We start from the raw sequence: 22,987 nt of genomic DNA, 5'->3' as shown, positions 1-22,987 counted from the left end.
TGTTGTTGGAAGGCGCATGCAGTCTCTCTCTCTTTTGTTTGATCGCTCTCTCGTTATCCACCAACGTTCGTGACGCGCGACGTTTACCCGCTGGTCACGCTCGTTCGTTTCCGCCACACGTGCTGCTGCTGCTGCTGCTACTGCCAGTGGCCCCGACGTTTAATTTGTCAGCGAGCACGTCGCGACGGATTCGTCGGCGAGCGTGTAAAGGTGGAGGGGGGGGCGCACACAAAATGAGCCACCCCACTGCGCACACTCCGTCGCGACACGACGTGTAATTAATTGGAACGGCATTTCTGCAGGAAAAAAAAAAACGCTTTGGGCAAATAATAAATCAAATCTCTTCTTATTATCAGTTATGTTCATCCGTCAATATACATCTCCGTGAATCCGTCAATAAACATCTCCGTCCATCTGTCCGTCAATTTATCTGTCCACTATATAGCCGAAGACACTTTGGATTATTTCGATGATCCGCACACATATATATACACAAGTCTTACATGTCTAGATACCCTTCACACACACACACACACTGGATACATTGTCGACTGATAACTCAAAACGCCTCGGGGGGGAAAAAAACAAATCCTCCCCCGCCAAAGACATTTTGGACGGGACATTTCTTGCACATTGGGAAGAGACACCCACCGTGACATTAGAATACTTGTGTGGTTTTTTTCTTCACTTTACATTCCTACGAGAAGATTAATGTCAGGAATCTTAGCCAAGGGCAGTTCCTCTCCGAGTGAATAGAGAATACAGGCAATGTTCACTATTCTTAAGTGTGCGTGTGTGGTAGTGCAGCGGTTAACGGGCTGCGCTACGAACCCGGCGACAATAGTTCGGTTCAATGGTGGAGCCAGGATTTTCAGGTAGGGGGGGGCAACCCCTCCAGCAATGAAAAATGATAGAGGAGTTGTTAGTAAGTAAGGACTTGTCCCTTGCTTTTTATTCGACGCGTGTGCGGGCGATGGCGCAGCCATCGATCGAGGGTCGAATTCGAACCGTGTTGTGTGATCGGCATCGCGCTCGCTGAAGGTGAATGCCTTCAGGGAAGTCGTGTCCTGTATACGCAACTGCGCACAATTCTGCGAGTCACTTATAACTGCTTTGCCGTTACTTATTGCCAATTATGGACTCAGACTATTGTCCTATCATCTCATAGAGTCCCTGGCACATAATAATAATATACTACACAGTGGCAGTGGGGGTCGCAAAATGCCAATTTATTACTAATAAACACCAATGATCCTATCGTAATTAGGGATTTCGATCGGATCATTGGGGGGGCACGTGCCACCCCCCCCCAACTGGCTCCACCAGTAGTTCGATTCCCTCTCACAGCCAACACCAATGACGAATATCTGAAACTGTCCCGAACCATCCCCCCCTAGGTTGACTCGGCCCCATATGGTTCAGATAACCGTCAGCGGTGTTGACCATGAGCAGGAATCAAACTCTGGCCACCAGGTTCAAAGTGCAGGGTTGCTTAACTGCTGTGCTACTGCTCTCGTACATACACAAAGACAAATATCTCTGGTATAGCCTAAACAGACTTTTGGGGACAAATGCTGCTAAGCGAGCACCTACGAAGGCCGGCACGGTACACGAGGGGGTGATGTTTAAAAACTGCACCAGGTACTCAATGGAGGCTGAGTCGACTTAGTGGAGGCCCAGCACCGGTTCAGATAATATAATCATCACCGGTGTTGGCTGTGAGGGGGAATCCAACCTCGGTTCGCCGGGGTTCGGGGCACAGCGCGCTACCCGCTGCGCCACCGCTCCCCACACGCGCACACACACACGCACACACGCACACACACGCACACACGCGCACACACGCGCACACACACGCACGCACACACACGCGCGCACACACACACACACGCGTGCCCACACACACGCGCACACACACACACACCAGGCGGGCAATTTGAAAGCGAGATCTTGCACAAAGCGAGATCCAAACGGGAAGCCGATTGGACATGAAAACTTTACGACGGAGAGGGAACAGCGCGGCGCACCTGCTAAACCACTAAGCGAAACAAACAACCGCAAGGGCAAATTAAAGCGCCCTTCAGCTTTTATGGTTCCGCTTTCTCCGTCGGCGTCAAAGTTTCTTCTCGTGCGCGACAGAGCAGGTGGTTCATCTTCTTGGTTCTTTCGGTAAAGTCACGTAGAAGGGAAATAATAAAATAATAAAAATAAAACATTATAAAATACAATTCTCACGACGTTTCGGCTACAACGCAAGCAGCCGTCCTCAGGTGAATACTGAAACACCACCAAACACCACCAATCTTCACCTGAGGACGGCTGCTTGCGTTGTGGCCGAAACGTCGTGAGAATTATTTTATTATGTTTTATTTGTATTATTTTATTATTTCCCTTCTACGTGACTTTACCGAAAGAACCAAGAAGATGAATCCCTGCAGTCACGAAAGCTTTAAATCAAAAAGAGCAGGTGGTTTCACGTGCGCCGATGAAAGGAGCGCTTCCCCTTCTCGTTAAGGGACACCGACGAGTTGGAAAGTGCGCAGAGATGCACCTGTGACGGTGTAGGAGGGCCACGGTCAGAATGGAAGTCGCATTTAACCCTTTTTCCATTCTGATGGCGTAACAACTTTATCGACGCGCCAAGGCTCCCGCAAGGCTACGCAGGGAGTGGCGTGTGGCACAGATTTGGCGCCTGCTATCGTAGAGCGGCGGCGGTCGTGCCGCTACGGTTCTCTGCGGAGGGTAACGACGTCTTTATAAAAACAACGGCGCTATTGCTGCGACTACACCTCCCTAAATGAAATAATCGCCAAGCCGCTCGTGCGTTTCGAGATTCAGCGGTGAACGGGACCACCCACCCACCGGACCCTGCAACATTTAGACGTCTCCTAACGGGAATGGACTCATAATTGGAAGGATACAATTTAACGTGCAGGCTTTCAGCAGACAGCACTACAAGCGAGGAGACAAATGATCTGGCGATGCAGCTGCTGCTTGGTTGGTATTGGTGCACAAGCACAATTAACTGCACACAACAACCCGTCAATAACACTGAACTGATCTTCTTGGTTCTTTCGGTAAAGTCACATAGAAGGGAAATAATAAAATTCAAACATAATAAAATAATGAATCCCTGCAGTTACGAAAGCTTTAAATCGAAACTGTGGCCTGAATTAGGAAAAATATATAACAGGCGATGTTTTCAGGCAATGGGCCTCTTCGAAGCTATGAATGATTTTTGGTTTTCTTCTTTTAAGGCCACGGCGTTGTTATTGATGAGTGTGTTGAGGTTTGTTGTTTTTTGTTTGTTTGTTTAAATTAATAAATTCTGCAAGTTGGGAGGGAAATTTCACCCACACCAGAACTCAGCAGTAGGCCATGCCCAGCTACACAGACTGATGGGAAATTCACAAACACCGCACAGCAAAACCGTGGTGGGACTACAGAAACGCTGCAACTAAACCATTTTTATGTTAACGCTTTCGTGACCAATATCATCCATAATATGTTTTTTTTGCGTTAGATCGCGTGAGTATAAATGTGTCATTTAACCCACCACCACCCTACACAGCCAAATAGTAGGGTTTGTCACGTAAATAGAACATTCCAATTCGTTACTAGTACAGCACACCGGTGTGTTGGAGAGCAAATCCACAACATGGATTTGCAAATCCACAACATGGATTTGCTCTCCAACGCACCGGTGTGCTGTACTTTTAACTAATTGGCATGTTGTTAACGTGGCAGGTTTAAAACACAATTATATTTACGCGATCTAACCACCAGATAAAACAACATTATTTTAATTTTACCAGGTAAAAGCCCACTGGGCAACGTAGCTCTTTTTAAATCCTTTATATTAAGTTTGCTTGCTTGCGTGCTTGCGTGCTTGCGTCCATGCAAATCTTTCGGTCGTTTTTTAACCCACTTCCCGTGATCCAATCGAGCTGACATTTGGCACACAGACTCGTTGTGCGAGACAATTAATGTTCATGAATTTTTTTCCAAAAATTTTACACTGTTTAGGGAAAACTAATTAAATATTTAATTACCAATTGCTTAATACTGGCAGACAATCATCTGACCCATAGGTGGCAGCCATCTCAAGCCAGAGGACGAGAGGACTCTAGCCGCCACGCATATAAAGGATTTATAGTGAAAAACTTTGTTTTTACGGGTTATACTTGTTCAGAAGCGACCTTGCCATCACAATTTATAGCAGCCAAATACTCTAAACGCGTGATGTTGATTCTAAATGTTGAGGGAAAAACCGGAGGACCCGGAGAAAAATCCACGCAATCACGGGCAGAGAGAGAGAGAGACATGCGAACACCAAATATACAGCAGCAGGCGTCAGGGTCGGGATCAAACCCACGACCTCCTGTGTACCAGACGAGGTAGTTAACATCTCGCCACCATGGCGGTAGTGAAGGTATAACAAAAACGATGGTCACCACCCCACCCTTGACCGAGTGACTCTTTCCTGAGCACGATCTGTTAGGAGCCTTCGAGTCTTCGGATGGCTTTCAGATCAGGCACTGTATAGCGTTACACCTGCACCACACTGCTCAAGTGTGTCTCGGGGTCAAAGGCCGGCAACCCTTGACCCCTACTCTCAATTGCTACAAGAAACAAAGCCAAGCCTAACTTTGGCACACGCCTTGCAGTGACCGAGTCTTTGAGCTGCAGCGAGCCAATGGTGATGCCGATTAGATGTTACTCAAGTCTGATATGGCTTCATACTCTTAGTTCTTTCGGTAAAGTCACGTAGGTAAAAAATGAAATTAATAAAAATAAAACAATAAAAATCACGACGTTTCGGACGGAGACTTGTGTTGCCTCCGAAACGTCGTGTTGCCTCCGAAACGTCGTGATTTTTATTGTTTTATTTTTATTAATTTCATTTTTTACCTACGTGACTTTACCGAAAGAACTAAGAGTATGAATCCTTGCAGTCACGAAAGCTTCAAATCTAGAATCTGATATGGCTGTTGTTCACAATTGCGCCCAAGACATTTTTTTTTTCTAAACGAGCAGCGGCGAGACGCACAAAGCACAAACGCCGGAGCCGACCGACATCAGACTTCAGCGCCAGCGCGGTGACCAGCCGCTAAATTCTGAATCGAAAAAAACTTCCGCCCGTTCGCCCATAATTGCGCGGCCTCTCTCAGGGTCGCGAGGTCAAGGGGACGCAAAGTCTTCCGGCGAGGGCCATTTCGCGTCGCGCGACCCTCAAACAGGACACACGCACACACACGAGTCTTGTTGGTCAGGATTCCTCATCCCAGACTCGGTGACTGCATAGCCACAGTAATGACGATTGTTCGAGCAGGCCCACGCAGTCTGTCCCCCACCCCCTCGCCTCTGTGTGTGCTAGTACCGGCGGCACATTGGATGCAACACAGTCTCATTTACATGCCAATGGCAAAAAAAAGGGAGGCTGGCTGGCGTGGAATGATGGAAAGGATTGCTACAGGCTACGGGACTGAAGTTTAAAAAAATAAATCAGGAGTGAATTTTACACGCAATGCGTTGTTATTTTTTTGAAGTCGACGCTTCTCCAACGGAGGTTCAAGACGTGAATGCGTTGGCTATGTCCGTCCGTCTGTCACGTGAGGTCACGACGACGATTCAATAGAAAGACAAATTGAGTATGAACCGGCCGATCCAAAACTTTGAACTTGGATGATGACACCACATTATTAATGTTCATCCTCGTGAGCCTAGATTTTACATCCGCGTATAATTCGCGTGAACAGCAAAGTAATACATTCTCATATGAATGATGCAATTTATACAGAGGGATAAGTGGAATTTAAATGATGAATCCATGCACCATTACATCCGTAATCACTATCCTTAGGACTTTCAGTCTTCTCTTCTTCAAATCGCTGACTTCTGGGGGTGCCTTTCAAATGCCGGTCTCGTTAACCTGGCCCCCTCCTCCACCCACCCTGCACACCACGTGTCCCACCCATAACAACAACCTCCCCTCCCTGATCACATCCGAAGGAAATTCTTGCCAAGTTATGTTCCCAACCTCCAAGTTGCTTACCCTATATCCTTCCTTCTTCTCAACCCTGCACACCACGTGTCCCACCCATCACAACCACCTCCTCTTCCTGATCACATCCACAGAAAATCATTGCCACGTTATGTTCCCAACCTCCAAGTTTGCTTACCCCCTCCTCCTCCACCCACCCTGCACACCACGTGTCCCACCCATCACAACCTCCTGATCGCATCTCAGAAATAAAAGGGAGACTCGTTAAATCAACCACCAGAAGACAGACCTTCTAATCTTCAAGGCACCCTATGGGAAGGATTTTTTTTCTTCCATTCTTTCTCTGGAAACGTCGGCAAGCGGCAAGTGCAGCGTGCAACAGCCGGGATTACAGAGCACTCAAACCGGCATCCCTACAGGTCACACGGTGCATTTTTTCAACTCGAGGGGATTCTTCAAAGCCACGTGTGTAGCCATTAAGGGCCCATCCCCGGCTAAGTGGCACCAAGAAAATAATAATAAAATACACGTTAGTGTTGTTTTTCTTTACAGCAAAGGGACAAATGTTTGTCGCGGTCTAATGCATCTGTTGTTCGTCTATTCGCAGCAGAGGGGGTGGCGGGGGGGCTAGGTTTGAGTCAAAAACACGGAAAAATTCGTGAATAAAAACCGCCGTGTGTGCATACGTGAACACGACCGGTGTCGCCACGAACCCAGCTAGACTAGTTCGATTCCCGCTCACGACCAATGACAGTGGCCGATATTCTGAACTGGTCCTGGGCCTTCTCTAGGCCGACTCCTGGTACGGTGTGTAAACATCGCCAGTGGGGAGACAAAGGCGGGCGGGACGTGGTGCTGGCCACTCGTGCGCAATGGCCAATCTTCAGGGGGATCTTTGTCTTTGTGTGCGCGTGCGATGCTACAATAATAGCCCTGAGAGCGAACAAAGCAAGGAGGCATCGACGGCGAGCCGAGCATTTCACTCATTACGGAATATAAATATCTATCGAGCAGGGCGAGGCGAGGTCAGACTGAGCGTCTCGTTTCGTCCATGCTGTTTAAGGGCGCCGCAGTGGAAGATGTTAACTACTTCGCCTGGTGTGCAGGAGGAGGTTGGTGGGTTAAGATTCAGAATATTTATTTAGATTGGAGGAATACAATGAGCTACAAAACACTTCCTTCACAAACGTTCAATCCTAACCCTGACGTCTGAAAATCTGGAGGTTGCACGTTTCTCTCCCCGTGCTCCTGTGGATTTTTCTCCGGGTCCTCCGGTTTTTCCCATCCACAATTAAAATCATGCATTTTTAAAAGTATTTGGCTGATATAAATGTCCACATTATGACAAGCCACTTCGTTGAGTTACCATTTGTGATAGCCAGGTTGTTAAGGAAAAATATCAATATTGCTCAGTGGGGCCTTACCTGGGAGAATAAAAAAGTTTTAGTTTCAACACACCAACTCCCAGTGCCGGTTACAACACTTCCCCCTTGCTGCTTATTGCCTCCCACCGAATCATTCCACTCTCCTCGAATTCCCATTTTCCCCTCCCTCCATTCCTCCCGCCATTTCTCTTCCCTCCCATCATCCTGCTATTCCTCTCTCCCGCCATCCATCCATCCCTCCCCTCCATCCCATCCTCCTGCCATCCCTCCCTCCCTCCCTCCACCCCTCCCCTCCATACCACCCTCCCGCCATCCATCTCTCCCCTCCCTCCCTCCGCCCCTCCCCTCAATCCCTCCCTACCGCAATCCATCCCTCCCCTCCCTCCCTCCGCCCCTCCCGCCCTCCCTCCCTCCATCCCTCCCCTCCGTCCCTCCATCCCTCTGTCCCTCCCTCCCTCCATCCCTCCGTCCCTCCCTCCCTTGTTACAACAAACCTTGCTCAATCCAAACGTTCGAGTTGCACTCAATATATTATTACGACTTCGACATGTGCCCCGTTTGTTGTTGCTTGTCGCCCTTCCCGGGGGGCTGGGAGCCCTTCCCAGGGGGCTGGGGGTCCTTACCGGGGGGCTGGGAACCCTTCCCAGGGGGCTGGGGGTCCTTACCGGGGGGGGCCCGACTACGCTCGGCGAGCAATTTTATCAAATTTTAAATTGTGCGGACGATGGAACGCGCAAAGCTGCTCGGCTTCTGTTGCACGTGGTAATTCACAAAGTTTCATTATTATTCGCCCCCCCCCCCACCCCGAGTAAAGCCTGTGAGCTATGCGGCTCTTTTTCAAGGCAGACAACCAAACAAGACCCATAAGAGGTTTTTTGAGTTCGATCGCGTCAAATCAAAAGTGTCGTTAAACCCGCCACCACCCGACACGGCCAATTAGTAAAGTTACGCCACGTAAACAAGACGTGCCAATTTGTTACTAGTTCAGCACCAACTGGTTGTGAGTTGGCGAGTGAATAAACAACATCTACAGAATTGCGCGATCCAACCCAGAAACCTCTAACTGGCCACGAAAGCCTACGTGTTAAACTGCGGTTCCCCCCTCCGTAGATATGACCGCCGCGCTGCGATCGCCGTTACGCTATTTACCCGCGTAAACTCCACGCGAGAAGCTGAGAAGAGAGATGGTTGCCAGCCCCACGCGCGGGCCCTTTTGCCTCCCGAACAGCGAGGTTTTACGCACACCGCACCGGGCGCTCATTTGAGGTTTAGTCGATCTAGGGGAGGCCCGGGACCGGTTTAGATTATCATCACTGGTGTTTTCCATGGGCGGATATCGAACTCGGGTTACTGGGTTCATAGTGCAGCGCACTAACCATGACACTACCACTCCCCGTGTGCTGAACTGTGTCTTTGACTTGGACACAAAGATAAAGATCCCCGGTGTAGCCTTTAACAGACTGCTGGGGCAAGTGCTATTCGCGAGCACCTACGAGGGCTGGCATGGCACACGAGGGAGTGGTGTGACCAGTACCATGCCCGACCGCCTTTGTATCCCCAATACTAATATTTGCACAACAGTATTGGGTTGAAGGGTGGTCACCACATCTATGCCTCTATATAAGGAACGAAACAGTAAGACTTCTCCACAAATCTGGCTGTCGCCTGATGAAGCTCGTTGTAATAACAGGCGAAACGTCGTACTCAGTTTGTAAATGTTGTGGGGCTTGGCTCTCCAACACACCGGCATGCTGTACTAGTATATTACACTATACACTACACACTACTATACCACTACACTACACTATACACTACAGTATACACTACTATACCACTACACTACTATACACTACACACTACTATACACTACACTATACACTACACTACTATACCACTACACTACACTATACACTACACTCTACACCACTACCACTACACTACTATACACTACACTATACACTACTATACACTACACTATACACTAGTGCTGTACTAGTGACGAATTGGCCACGTTCCGTTTACATGCCAATCCTTACTAGTTGGCTGTGTTGGGTGGTGGCGGGTTTTAACGACACATTTATATAGTTACGCGATCTATCCCAAAAACCTCTATTATGGAGTATTTGGGTTGGGTGTCCCTAAGAAAAGCCCAGGACCGGTTCAAATAATCATCACTGGCGTTGGTGGCCACGAGTGGGATTTGAACCCGAGTCGCCAGGTTGCAGGGCAGCGTGTTAACGGCCACACACAAAGACAAAGATCCCCCGTGTGGCCTTAACAGACCGTTGGGGCAAGTTGCTGTTAGCGCGCACCAGTGAAGGCCGACCACGGCATACGATGGGGGTGGGGTGGCCAGCACCAATGACACAACAACAACAACAACCGCCATTCGCCACTAAGTGGCGGTGACGTCACCACAACGCTTGTGCCAGGCCATGTGCACCTTGAGGCCACGTGAAGTGTCGAACGCCCACTGGCAGGAGGTCATGGGACAGACCCAGGTGCCACGGGTCGACTGACTGAGACGCCCGAGATGACTGGCTGATGCACCACCAATGACACACGCGCGTCCACTTGAAAGTCACGCACGGTTTGAGCGATTTTCTCGTGAACGACGCGGTTCGAGTTTTTGCAGTTGTACGCACGGCGAACGCAACCGCGGTGTTAACCGGGGCGGCTGCCGCGAAAACGTTGCACCAACAAGCGGCTCCGGGTCTCTGCGAAGCACCATACTCCAACGGCGGAACATGACGGGGGGTTTGGCAAAGCGGCCTTCGCGGGTTCCGCCCTGGCCTCGTTTTTTGCGAGCACTGGTAAAACAATAGCAGCCCCGCTGTGACACCAAGCTCAATCGGCGCCCTCGTTTTATTGCGCCCCGGTGTGTTGCAACCCGCGGCTCCCTCGACGGCGAAGCAAACGAGAGTGAATTACGACTGTGAACTTTGGAGTCGAGCGAGGGAGGAAAATCGGGGCGAGCTTTACAAAGCGAACCGTGTCGAGGTTGACTCATCGAACGCGGGAGAGGGGGGGGGGGAGAGGTTTCCCCATTCGTAGATAGAGTCATCATCGGGTTTGCTCTCCGAGAGTGAGTGTCAAAAAAAAATGCGCACGTACGCACTCGCGTGCAAAGAGCCGAGGTTAGCGTTGAGATCAATTGGCGTATGAGAGTGCCACGCTGACACAGAGCCGCGTTGCATCATGGCATGACGAGCCGTTTCCTGGACTTGGCGACGCCGACTGGTAAACAATTTAAATCAGAATCTGATGATGTTTTTAAACTCTAGGAATCCGATGAGCTATGAAGCTCTTTTTCGCAGACGTCCAGTAGGGGCGGATAAAAACGTTTGAAAAACAAACAGTAGTGCAAAGTGCAAGAAAAGTAAACGAATCACCCAAACACATACAAATAAAACGAAACCATCCCCATATTACCAGGCAAAGCCCCACTGAGGTTTTAACTTATTTGTCAGAAGCGACCTGGCCAACAAAATTGGCCCATCATTTGAACATTAATAGGAGCAAAACAAAAATTCCCAATAGTCTAAACGTCGACCGGAGATTACACGACACCTCTCGGATTACACGGCAGTTGCAAGGACGAGTCGAGGAATTTTTTTTAGTCTCAGTATTCTCAGCCCCCACCCCCCACCGCCCCCCCCCCCCCACAGTGTAAAGTGCGATCGCCAAATTATAAAGTCAGTTCGTCGCTCAGTCCTCCATTGGTCTCTCACAGAAGGAAGGGCCTTTGCCCGAAAGTTCAAGCGAACATCATCGACTCTCGATAATCTGGGTTAGCGGTGGATGGAGGGAGGGAGGGATCGCCTGGATAAGACAAAAACTCACCCTTGGAAGGGACCTCCGAGTTAGCTCTGTGATACCCGCTTCAGCGGGCAGTTCTCTCGCACTAGAAGGGATCTCAGAGGCAGCGCTGCGATATCCGCTTCCGTGGGCAATTCTCTCGCACTAAAAAGGATCTCAGAGGAAGCTCTAAATATCCGCTTCTACGGGCAGTTCTGTGACACTTGAATGGATCTCCGAGGTCGCTCTGCGATACCCGCTTCCTTGGGCCGTTCTCTAATCCACACGGTTGCAGCAGCAGCTCCACGAGAGAGATAATTAAACTCGCGTACTCTCCGTCTCGTGGCTACGCGACATCGACCAGCACCGACGGGGGCACAAACAAGTTTGGAGACGGTCAGACATTCGTGCCTCACCTGACGTAGAGCGAGCGCTTGAGGCTTGTTTTGAGCGAGCCCGATCCGGAGCTGATGCTGCTGTTCATCATCTGTTCCCGGAGGTCGTGAATCTTGGCTTCGAAGCGGGTGTACTCTGCAAGATAGGAGGAGCGGGGAGGGGGGAGGGAACGCATCCGTCGTCAGGTTTGGTTTGCGCAGGGCGTTGTATGAAAGTCAAAAAATAAAAAAACGTCAAGAGTGATTTCCTGCTCAAATGAGCATCGTGGCGGCGCTCGACTCCTGCTTCGCAGCGGCGGGAATTCCTCGTTCCTGTGGCAGGGCCGAGTCTGTCTTTCCACAGGAGAGCCGCCCTCCCCCCCCGTCCCCACACCCCGCAAACTGCTACTCATTTTATCAACCCCAGAGCGATGATGGGCCGAATCAACCAGGTGGTTCAGCTCTAACGGTGAACCACCTGTCGGGTCTTCTTGGTTCTTTCGGTAAAGTCACGCAGAAGGAAAATAATAAAATAATAAAAAGAAAACATAATAAAATAATTCTCACGACGCTTCGGCCACAACGCAAGCAGCCGTCTTCACGTGGAGAACAGGTCTGTCTAAATATATCGGCCCACATATGAATGCAAGCAAGTTTGCATGTGTTAACAGTTAATGTATGCATGTTTGTACGTATCTAAGCATGTAGCTGTACCCGTATGTATCAGTTCATGTGTATACATGCACATGAACGGGGGGGGGGGGGGCCCTTACAATTCACACTCGACGGCATCGACCGAGCAAAATCCACGACCGCCAAGAGACAAACCCCAGGGCTGGGCTGTCCACGATGGACGAGGCAAGCCTGGCCATGTGTTACTCGCAGGGTTCCTAAGAACCAAATTACCTCTCTCACAACGTTTGTTCCCCCCTTATTTTCCGGGATGCTAAGCGGCGTCGAGGCTGGGGGTTGAGAATAGCCACGGCAGAAGACAACCGCAGAACTACCGTTAGATTCATATCAAACAGACCACAGCGTCTGACCACACGATTAAGAAAACTAAAATTAAATAAATGTTATCCGATCGGCCTTCCGGCCCAACTTTTTTCCCGAACGTTCGTAAAAATCCTTGACTCCCGAGGTGCATTAAATAAAAACTTCTCTCGCCCAACGCGAGAACGATTTATTTAATTCTCTGTTCAAGGAACGGTTTCGCCACTCATCAATCGCCAAATACAGGAAACTCACGATTATCCGCGTGCTTTTCAGTGGATTAACCCCACACCTGAGATTGACATAAATTAATAACTCATGGATTTTCCCTTAAGCCCAAATTAATTATCTAAAAGCATTCCTACATTGTTATTCTTGGAAATGTTTATTTCAAGTCACGTCCTTAAACCGAACAAATATGTTGCTCCGGTTAATCCGACATCCACGTGATCGCCTCTACAGTACAGTAGTTGCCATATCTTTACAACAGTGGGTGGCAGAGTTTGATTGATGTTGATTGGCGTGGCTCTGCGACCCACTTAGTGGGCCGAGTCTTCTTCACAGGAACCAGGAAATTGTTATCACTGAGCATGTGCATCGATCGGTCGATCGTTAGTATTCGTTCAAAAGAGTAACAATCAAAATAGTCAGTTGTGCTTCATTGAGTGATTTTTCCAAACAATTAATTTGCAAGTTATAATTTACGAAACTGTGCAATGGCAGAGAAAATTAAACACTAATACAAACCTATATTCGTGGTTTTTGGCCAAGAGATCAGTGGAAAATGGTTATATTTTTGGATTATTGCAATTTTCAATCATCCGCTTTTGCAAACCATTCACACACGCGGTGCAACAATCCATTCAGCTGTTGCACACAAGGTGGCTTTCATTCCATAATTGCCGGATCTCCAACGAGAATATTAAGTTGGTCCGTGAACATTTGAATTAAGAGCGGTGGGGCGTACACGTGGCGGCGCAGCGCTAACCAACTCGTTCCGGTCACCCGAGTTCGATTCCCGCTCGGGGGGAACCCACCAACACCAGAGTCATGGTCGTCCGAAACTGTCCCGGGGCCTCGCCGCGCTCGGGTCGGGAAGGTCTCGGCCTCAAGTTGCTGAACATATCTCGCGCAGTACGTAGCCAACCGTGCTAATCGGAGGTGCAAAATGAGTGCCTGTGGTGCGGTGGTCTCTAAATATCGTCACGGGGGAGACAACGGCGGGGGGGCTGTGATGCTGGCCACCTATTCCGGCCTTTGTAAAGGTGGTCGCTAACACCACTTGCCTCACCAGCCCGCTGAAGGCTATGCGGGCGAACTTTGTCTTTGCACTGCACTTAATATGTGTAGATTGCCCCTCGCTAAGACACGGGGGGGGGGGCTGCAAGTGTCTACACATACGCACAGACTCACTAGCAAGCGTCTACACACACGCACAGACTCACTAGTGACTACACACACGCACAGACTCACTAACACGTGTCTACACACACGCAGACTCACTAACACGTGTCTACACATACGCACAGACTCACTAGTCACTACACACACGCACAGACTCACTAACAAGCGTCTACACACACCACACAACACTCACACACTCCACACACAATACACACTCGCACCACACAAGACAATCCCACACACAACACTCACACACCACACACACAACACTCACATCACACAATACACACTAACACCACACACAATACACACTAACACCACACACAATACACACACTCTCACACATAACACTCTCACACATAACACTCTCACATCACACACCACACACACTAACATCACACACAACACTCACATCACACAATACACACTAACACCACACACAACACTCTCACACCACACACAACAACGCACAGACTCGCTAGCAAGTGTCCACACGCACAGACACACAAGACTGCTTGCTTGCTTTGCCGCCTTCGGGCCACGTGTAAATATAAACAGCTGTTCCGCGACTGGCACACGTTTGGGGTTGGGTTATGGTGGGAAGAGAAGATTCGGTGAGAGAGGGTTGAAACCTACGCTTTAAAAACATCGCTAAACGACAAAGGTGGAGTGTTCCCTTTCACGGCGAGTGGAGGGAGGCGAGTCCCGAACCAGAAGTTAATCCATATCTGTCAAACCCATTATCAGTGCCCTAGCTTATTACAGACCAATTCAGACTGTATTGGTCACGCCGTGCACCTTATGCATCTCAATGTTCATCCTACAAAGTCCCATCTCAAATAAATAGACAATCACCACGAGTACTCACCACACAACACTCACACACCACTCTCACACACCACACTCACACACACACACCACTCACACACACACAACGCTCACACACACACAACACTCACACCAACACAACACATACACAACACTCTCGCACACAACACTCCCACACCACACACACAACACTCACACCAACACAACACATACACAACACTCTCGCACACAACACTCCCACACCACACACACAACACTCACACCAACACAACACATACACAACACTCTCACACACAACACTCCCACACCACACACACAACACTCACACCAACACAACACACACACAACACTCTCACACCACACACAACACTCACACACCACACAATACACACTAACACCACACACAACACTCTCACACATAACACTCTCACACCACTCACAACACTAACACCACACAACGAACAGACTCTCACACCACACACAAAACTCTCACACCACACACAACAACGCACACTCTCACACCACACAACACTTTCACACCACACACACACCACACAGACTCTCACACCACACACAACACCACACAACACTCTCACACCGCACACACAACACCACACAACTCTCACAGCGCACACACACCACACAGACTCTCACACCACACACAACACTCTCACACCACACACAACAACGCAGACACTCTCACACCGCACACACAACAACGCACAGAGACTTTCACACCACACACAACTCTCACATCACACACAGACTCTCACACCACACACACACAACAACGCACAGAGACTTTCACACCACACACAACTCTCACATCACACACAGACTCTCACACCACACACACACAACAACGCACAGAGACTTTCACACCACACACAACTCTCACATCACACACAGACTCTCACACCACATACACACACAACAACGCACAGAGACTTTCACACCACACACACCTCTCACATCACACACAGACTCTCTCACACCACACACAACTCTCACATCACAGACTCTCTCACACCACACACAACTCTCACATCACACGCAGACTCTCACACACACACACACAACAACAACGCACAGAGACTTTCACACCACACACAACTCTCACATCACAGACTCTCTCACACCACACACAACTCTCACATCACACACAGACTCTCTCACACACACACACACAACAACGCACAGAGACTCTCACACCACACACAACTCTCACATCACACACAGACTCTCTCACACCACACACAGACTCTCTCACACCACACACAACTCTCACACCACACACAACTCTCACATCACACACACAACAACGCACAGAGACTTTCACACCACACACAACTCTCACATCACACACAGACTCTCTCTCACACACACAACAACGCACAGAGACTCTCACAACACGCGGAATTCCGAGAAACCTCGTGGCGGCGTTACAGTTACAATGGCACATCAGTCACAAACGGCGGCACCACTCGCGTCAGTTACCGGTGACGGGGTGGGGGGTGAGGAAGGGTTTAGCAGAGTGAGTGGTTAAGGGCTTGGTGGTGGTGGTTATTGTTTAAAGACAAACCCAACAACAACAACAACAAGCGGCTTAAATACCGGGGGCCTACCCACACAAGACAAAGCCTCGAGGCGTTTTTTTCTTTAATAAATAAAATTTATAAAATGTAAAGTTACAGAAAGTTACGACCTCTCGAGACGCAACCAAAATAAAAAAATAAAAATCCCGCGAGTCGCTGCATTTAGCTCCACACCGCAGCAGCAGCAGCAGCAAAAAAAAAGACCGCGGAGAACGTGGCGGGTCGAGGGCGAGGCGAGTCGGGGCCCGAGGCGAGGCGCGCCAGGCAGGCGAACCAGGCAAGACAGGCTTTGCGGCCTACCGAGGCGGGGTCGGGGCCCCGGGGGTCACTCACCACCGCGAAGGCGGCGGCGGCGGCCGTGGCGGCCGTGGCGGCCGTGACGGTGGCAGCAGCAGCAGAAGCAGCAGAAGGCGGCGGCGAGGCAGAAGCAGCGGCGAGGCAGAGACGGAGGAGGCAGCGTAGCGGAGTTTTAGTTACGGTGCGGGAAAGTTGGAAGCCGCCTGTTGGTTGTTGCCGCGAGCGGCCGACGGGGGGAGCTGTGGTGTATGGGGTGTGTGTGTGTGGGTCATGTATGTGTGTGTGTCGTGTGTGTGGTGTGTGTCTGTGTGTGTGTCTGTGTATGTGTGTGGTGTGTGTGTGGTGTGTGTGTGTGTATCTGTGTGTGTGTGTCTTACTGTGTGGCTGTGTCTCTCACTGTGTGGCTGTGTCTCTTACTGTGTGTCTGTGTCTCTTACTGTGTGTCTGTGTGCGCGTGTCTCTGTGCGTGTGTGGTGCCGTTACCATGTGGAGGGTGGGGGGGGCTACGTCACTTTGTAGAGACGGCGGGGAGAGTGGAGGGAGAGTGGAGGGAGAGTGGGAGAGAGAGAATGGAGGGAGTGGAGGGAGAGTGGGAGAGAGTGGGTGGGAGTGGGAGGGAGTGGGAGGGAGAGTGGAGGGAGAGTGGGAGAGAGTGGGTGGGAGTGGGAGGGAGAGTGGGAGGGAGAGTGGAGCAGTGGGAGGGAGAGTGGAGGGAGAGTGGGAGAGGGTGGGAGGGAGAGTGGAGCAGTGGGAGGGAGAGTGGAGGGAGAGTGGGAGAGAGAGAATGGAGGGAGTGGAGGGAGAGTGGGAGAGAGTGGGAGGGAGTGGGAGGGAGTGGGAGGGAGAGTGGGAGAGAGAGTGGGAGGGAGTGGGAGGGAGAGTGGGAGAGAGTGGGAGAGAGAGTGGGAGGGAGTGGGAGGGAGAGTGGGAGAGAGTGGGAGAGAGAGTGGGAGGGAGTGGGAGGGAGAGTGGGAGAGAGTGGGAGAGAGAGTGTGAGGAGAGTGGGAGAGAGAGTGGGAGGGAGTGGGAGGGAGAGTGGGAGAGGTGGGAGAGAGTGGAGGGAGAGTGGGAGAGAGTGGGAGAGAGAGTGGGAGAGAGAGTGGAGGGAGAGTGGAGGGAGAGTGGGAGAGAGAGTGGGAGAGAGAGTGGGAGAGAGAGAATGGAGGGAGTGGAGGGAGAGTGGAGAGTGGGAGGGAGAGTGGGAGGGAGAGTGGGAGAGAGAGAATGGAGGGAGTGGAGGGAGAGTGGGAGGGAGTGGGAGGGAGAGTGGGAAGAGAGTGGGAGGGAGTGAGAGCGAGAGGGGTTACATAAAACAAAGATAAAAAATACGAAATGATGAACGAAGCAAAGTGCCGACTACACCGAGCATCTTCTTGTTTTCACTGATCGTAAACAAAAAGAGTGAGAGGGAGAGAGGAGAGTGGGAGTGAGAGTAGGAGGGAGAGTGGAGGGAGAGAGGGCCCATTCCCTCCTGTGGTTAACAGGCTCAACTTTTGATTGTTTCTCTTTGGAAACGGCTTGCTAGGCGGAAGCGCGTCTTTCGATGAGCGATATTAAAGTATTAACCTAACGCGTTTAAAGTGGCCGTGGGATTTTACGTAATAATTAAAATAACAGCAGTTACACACACACACACAACAACAAAACACGCAGATTATAATTAACTTTATTTCCCTTCTACGTGACTTTACCGAAAGAACCAAGAATATGAATCCCTGCAGTCACGAAAGCTTCAAATCAACATAGGGATTGATTAAGCAAAGTAGTTGTATTTACGTGCCCATGTTTAATTTGCGCTTTCGATGATTTACCTTCTAAAAAATTTATATGTAAAAACAAAGTTTTTCACTATAAATCCTTTATAAGCGTGGCGGCTAGAGTCCTCTCGTCCTCTGGCTTGAGATGGCTGCCACCTATGGGTCAGATGATTGTCCGCCACCATTAAGCAATTGGTAAATAAATATTTTAAAAAATTTCCCTAAACAGTGTAACATTTTTGAAAAAAAAATTCACGAAAATTAATTGTCACGCACAACGAGTCTGTGTGCAAAATGTCAGCTCTATTGGATCACGGGAAGTGGGTTAAAAAACGACTGAAAGATTTGCACGGTCGTAAGCGCGCAAGCAAGCAAGCAAGTGAACTTAATATAAAGGATTTAAAAAAAAAATCTGCCCATATCTCGCACACCCCCAGAAAGGGCATCTCGCACCCCCAGGTGAAGAAGAATCGCTGCTCTGGTGAACACCCTTCTGGCAGCAGTGGCGTGAGCGAGTAACTGACCGCAGGGCCGCGCGCTTTTACCTTTTGATCGAATACGGGGCCAAAGAAAACTTGCAAAACGCCGACGGGGCGAGATCAATAATCCCGTGAGCACAATAACTTAACACAAAAACCCAGCATGCAATCGCTTAAAATTGTCCCCGCGTAATTTGGTCGGGCTGAGCATCTAAAAAATTTACCCGTAAAAACAAAGTTTTTCACTATAAATCCTTTATATGCGTGGCATCGGTTTTATTTTATTATTCATTTCTGTTTTTCTTGAGTAAGAGTTTCATTTTGATCACATTGGTATTTTAAATTAAATATGAAAAAAACTTTTTCCTAAAAAGTGGAAAATTTTGGAAAAAAGTTCTTCGCGAAAATAAATTGTCACGCACAACGAGTCTGTGTGCAAAATGTCAGCTCGATTGGATCACGGGAAGTGGGTTAAAAAACGACCGAAATATTTGCACGGTCGTAAGCGCGCAAGCAAGTGAACTTAATATAAAGGATTTAAAAACATTAATCAATGCTCTGTGGAACATCATTTAAAAAAATGGAAACCCAAATTTCCAATCGACGTATAATTCGGAAACGGGCAAAAGCGTGCGTTGGTTTGGACTAAGAGTAGGGTACATGCACGCGCTGGCGGGCTTGGGTCAGCATGTTCACTCAGAACCCAACAGTGAAACGGCATAAAGTTCACACTGAGAAAAAAAAGCAAAGTGCTTTTTGTTTCTTATATAACAACAACCGCCATTCGCCACTAAGTGGCGGTGACGTCACCACGACGCTTGTGCCAGGCCATGTGCACCTTGAGGCCACGTGAAGTGTCGAACGCCCGCTGGCAGGAGGTCACGGGGCAGACCCAGGTGCCACGGGTCGACTGACTGAGATGACTGAGATGATGCACCAACCTGTGCCCCCTACTATGCCAACTTGCTGTGCTTCTTACATATACACACACACACACAAATCGCAATCTGTTTTTTGCTTGTCTACACACTTCTTGGCCAATTTTTCCCATTTTGAGTCGTGTGCCTTTTTCTCAAACGGACCGAGAGGTTCGAAGCAGTGGGATTGTCCAGCAACCTACTCGCTGTACTGCCCGCTAGGGTTCGTAGCCGCCCCTGCAAGGTCAGTGTCCAGCACCGGCACGTGACCTCAGCATTACGGCATCCGCGCTAGTTCCTATGAGGGCATGGCGAAGCCGTGAATATGCGTAACAGACGGGCAAAGTTGCATCGCAGATTTAACGCGATTAAGCATGACTTGCTCAGACTCGTCGCCAATCGACTCTGCGTCGGTATCAGTCGTTCGGCGGTCGTAGGCACGAGTTTTGATCGTTACGGTGGTGGTCCTACAGACTACAAGAGAGGTCGTAAAAGCATTGGGGGGGGGGGGGGGGGGTCGCAAGTAGAGCCGTCGTAAGTCAACTGTACATACACTTGAACACATCTCAGAAGTGATAATTGGTTCTTTACCCTTCTATCTGGCAACAAAACTGACACCTTTTTGCAAGGAGTCATGTTTGCATAGACCGCAATACCTGCAGTCATAATACAAACAAAAGAACATAACTCTGATAATGTGCACTGTCCTTGAAGTTGATTGGTCCACACCCGAGACAGCTTTCCTTCGAGCCTAGTCTCATATGGGTTGGACCAGACCAGGTCTGTCGGGGAGACAGCGTCTTCACCTGAGGACGGCTCCTTGCGTTATGGCCGAAACGTCGTGAGAATTATTTTATTATGTTTTATTTTTATTATTTTATTATTTCCCTTCTACGTGACTTTACCGAAAGAACCAAGAAGATCTCAGAAGTAATTACGTGGCACCTCTAGCACTGCTCTGTCAGTGTCTCCCCGCATCTACGGTTCCCAGAGGCAGACTTTGCAGCAGTGAGCATCGGTCACGACACTGTACTGATGAGTCCTAAGAAGAACGAAACCAGTGCACGGTTGTCTCTCGCTGCTGCCCGTCAAGTTGGTCACATTTGCTCAACTTTTATTTTCGATGGCGACCTCAGACGAGAGGCCCACAATGCACTTCTTTGGGACCTGCTGACCGGTCGCTCACATCAATGCACATAGGCCCCGAGTGCATCTTTTGTGCACACGACTGCGAGCGCTGTTTGAAACGTTCGGCTTTTCCTCCTCATTTTCCAGTTTCGATCCGCGAGCGTTGCGACCGGCGACCACTTCTCGTGACGCGAGAACAGACGGCACGAGCTGGAATAGATTTTTGAAAGACGAGCAGACGCGCGCTTGAACGTGCGGAAAAATAAATCCCGAGCAATTCGCCTCGAATATTGAGGAATTTGGCTTAAGCCTCCGGGGCTACGCGTTGCGCTTCTCAAAGAGTCGCGCGAGCACGGCTGATGAAAAATAAACCGGCTTCCGCAATGAATATAGCCTGCGGAGACTTTCACCACGACAACGTGACGTGCAAAACAAGATCGGGGCACGATATTGCAAGCTGACAATCCTGATGTAAATTTGTTTCATTATTTCAAAAGTGAAGACGAACAACAAATGAGTCAAACCGTGCCCCGTGCTCGAATGAAAACGGATTTGAGACGATCAAATGTGTACATGATGACAAAACTCACCGTATAATAGAAGAAGAATAAGAAAAAACCCATGCCAGATTTTAACTCGGCCTTGCGACAAGAGAGCCAAACGCTGCCATCTGCAAGGCCACCCTCGGGCTGGCGATGACCAGGATTTGAGACGATCAAATGTGTAAACGATGAACAAAACCCACCGTTTCGATTTAAAGCTTTCGTGACTGCAGGGATTCATCTTCTTGGTTCTTTCGGTAAAGTCACGTAGAAGGGAAATAATAAAATAATAAAAATAAAACATAATAAAATAATATAATAATAATAATATAATAATTTTGTTTTATTATGTTTTATTTTTATTATTTTATTATTTCAATTCTACGTGACTTTACCGAAAGAACCAAGAAGAGAAAAAAAAAACCCACCGTATAACGAAACAAAAAATTAAAGAAAGAAAAAAAGATCCTGGATTTGAACTCAGCCTTGCGGCAAGAGAGCTAAGTGGCCCCCCGTCGGCACGGCCACCTCGCGCCAGGCATATCTGCGAGCAATAACGGGCCGGCAGGCATCTGGAGCTTTACAAATATTTGTTTCCGTGCAACTTGAACTGCAGTGGGGGGGGGGGGGGGCGCTCCCAAGTCAACCCGACCCTAACCATAGCATCCTGGCGAGGGCCAACCCTTACGTTCACTCGGGCGGAAAACCGGGGGACGTCCCCCGTCTAATATTAGCGGCGGCGGTCGCCGGCGGGTGAATATATTTAGCGAGGCAAGGAAGCCTGCGGTGGGCTACGGAGAAGAATTCCGCGTGGTTATTGCTCGTCGTCTTAATTATTGCCCCAACACGTGTAATGCAATAGCTTCAAGTCGACTCGCACAGAGACCCACGGACCCACACAAGAGACCCACGGACCCACACAAGAGACCCATAGACTCACATACAGAGAAACATAGACTCAGAGACCTACACAGAGACCTACACCAATGGACACTAGGCTCTAAGGAAAGCTGTCTCGGGTGTGGGCCAATCAACTTCAAGGACAGTGCATATTATTATCATTATCAGAGTTGTTTCTTTTTGTTTGCATTTTGACTGCTTGTGTTGTGGTTATTGCAAACATGATGCCTTGTATAAAGGTGTCAGTTTTGTACCAGTTTAAAGGGTAAAACCCTACTACTACCTACACAGAGACCCATAGACTCAGGCAGAGACCCAGACTCACATACAGACCTATATACTCACACAGAGACCCAAGTGTCACACGCAGAGACCCACAGACTCACGCAGAGACCCATAAAGTCACATACAGACCTACAAACACGCACAGACCCACGGTGTAGACAGACTGGGCATGATTTCCCTATCAATGCCTCAATCACCTGGCATTCGATCGTAAAAAAAAAAAAAACTCTGTGATCCCAAACTGTGAATTTTGAAACTAAACTTCATAATTGCAACCTGGACAAAGCGTTTATGTTATTGT

The 22,987-nt window shown here is 49.2% G+C and overlaps 1 protein-coding gene across 8 annotated transcripts in view; it reads right to left on the bottom strand.

Moving 5' to 3' along the window:
• LOC133357261 (disks large homolog 2-like) overlaps nucleotides 1-22,987 on the bottom strand; it is a 466,648-nt gene that overhangs the window by 65,210 nt on the left and 378,451 nt on the right. For all 8 annotated transcript variants that reach the window (XM_061575118.1, XM_061575120.1, XM_061575121.1 and 5 more), the window contains exon 12: nucleotides 11,604-11,718. In XM_061575118.1, coding sequence (XP_061431102.1) covers nucleotides 11,604-11,718 — 115 coding nt within the window. The remainder of the gene's footprint in view (nucleotides 1-11,603; nucleotides 11,719-22,987) is intronic.

Source organism: Lethenteron reissneri, chromosome 57, assembly GCF_015708825.2.
Source record: "Lethenteron reissneri isolate LAM-NWPU_2019-01 chromosome 57, ASM1570882v1, whole genome shotgun sequence".
Lineage (NCBI taxonomy): Eukaryota > Metazoa > Chordata > Hyperoartia > Petromyzontiformes > Petromyzontidae > Lethenteron > Lethenteron reissneri.
This window is presented reverse-complemented; position numbering and strand designations above follow the sequence as displayed.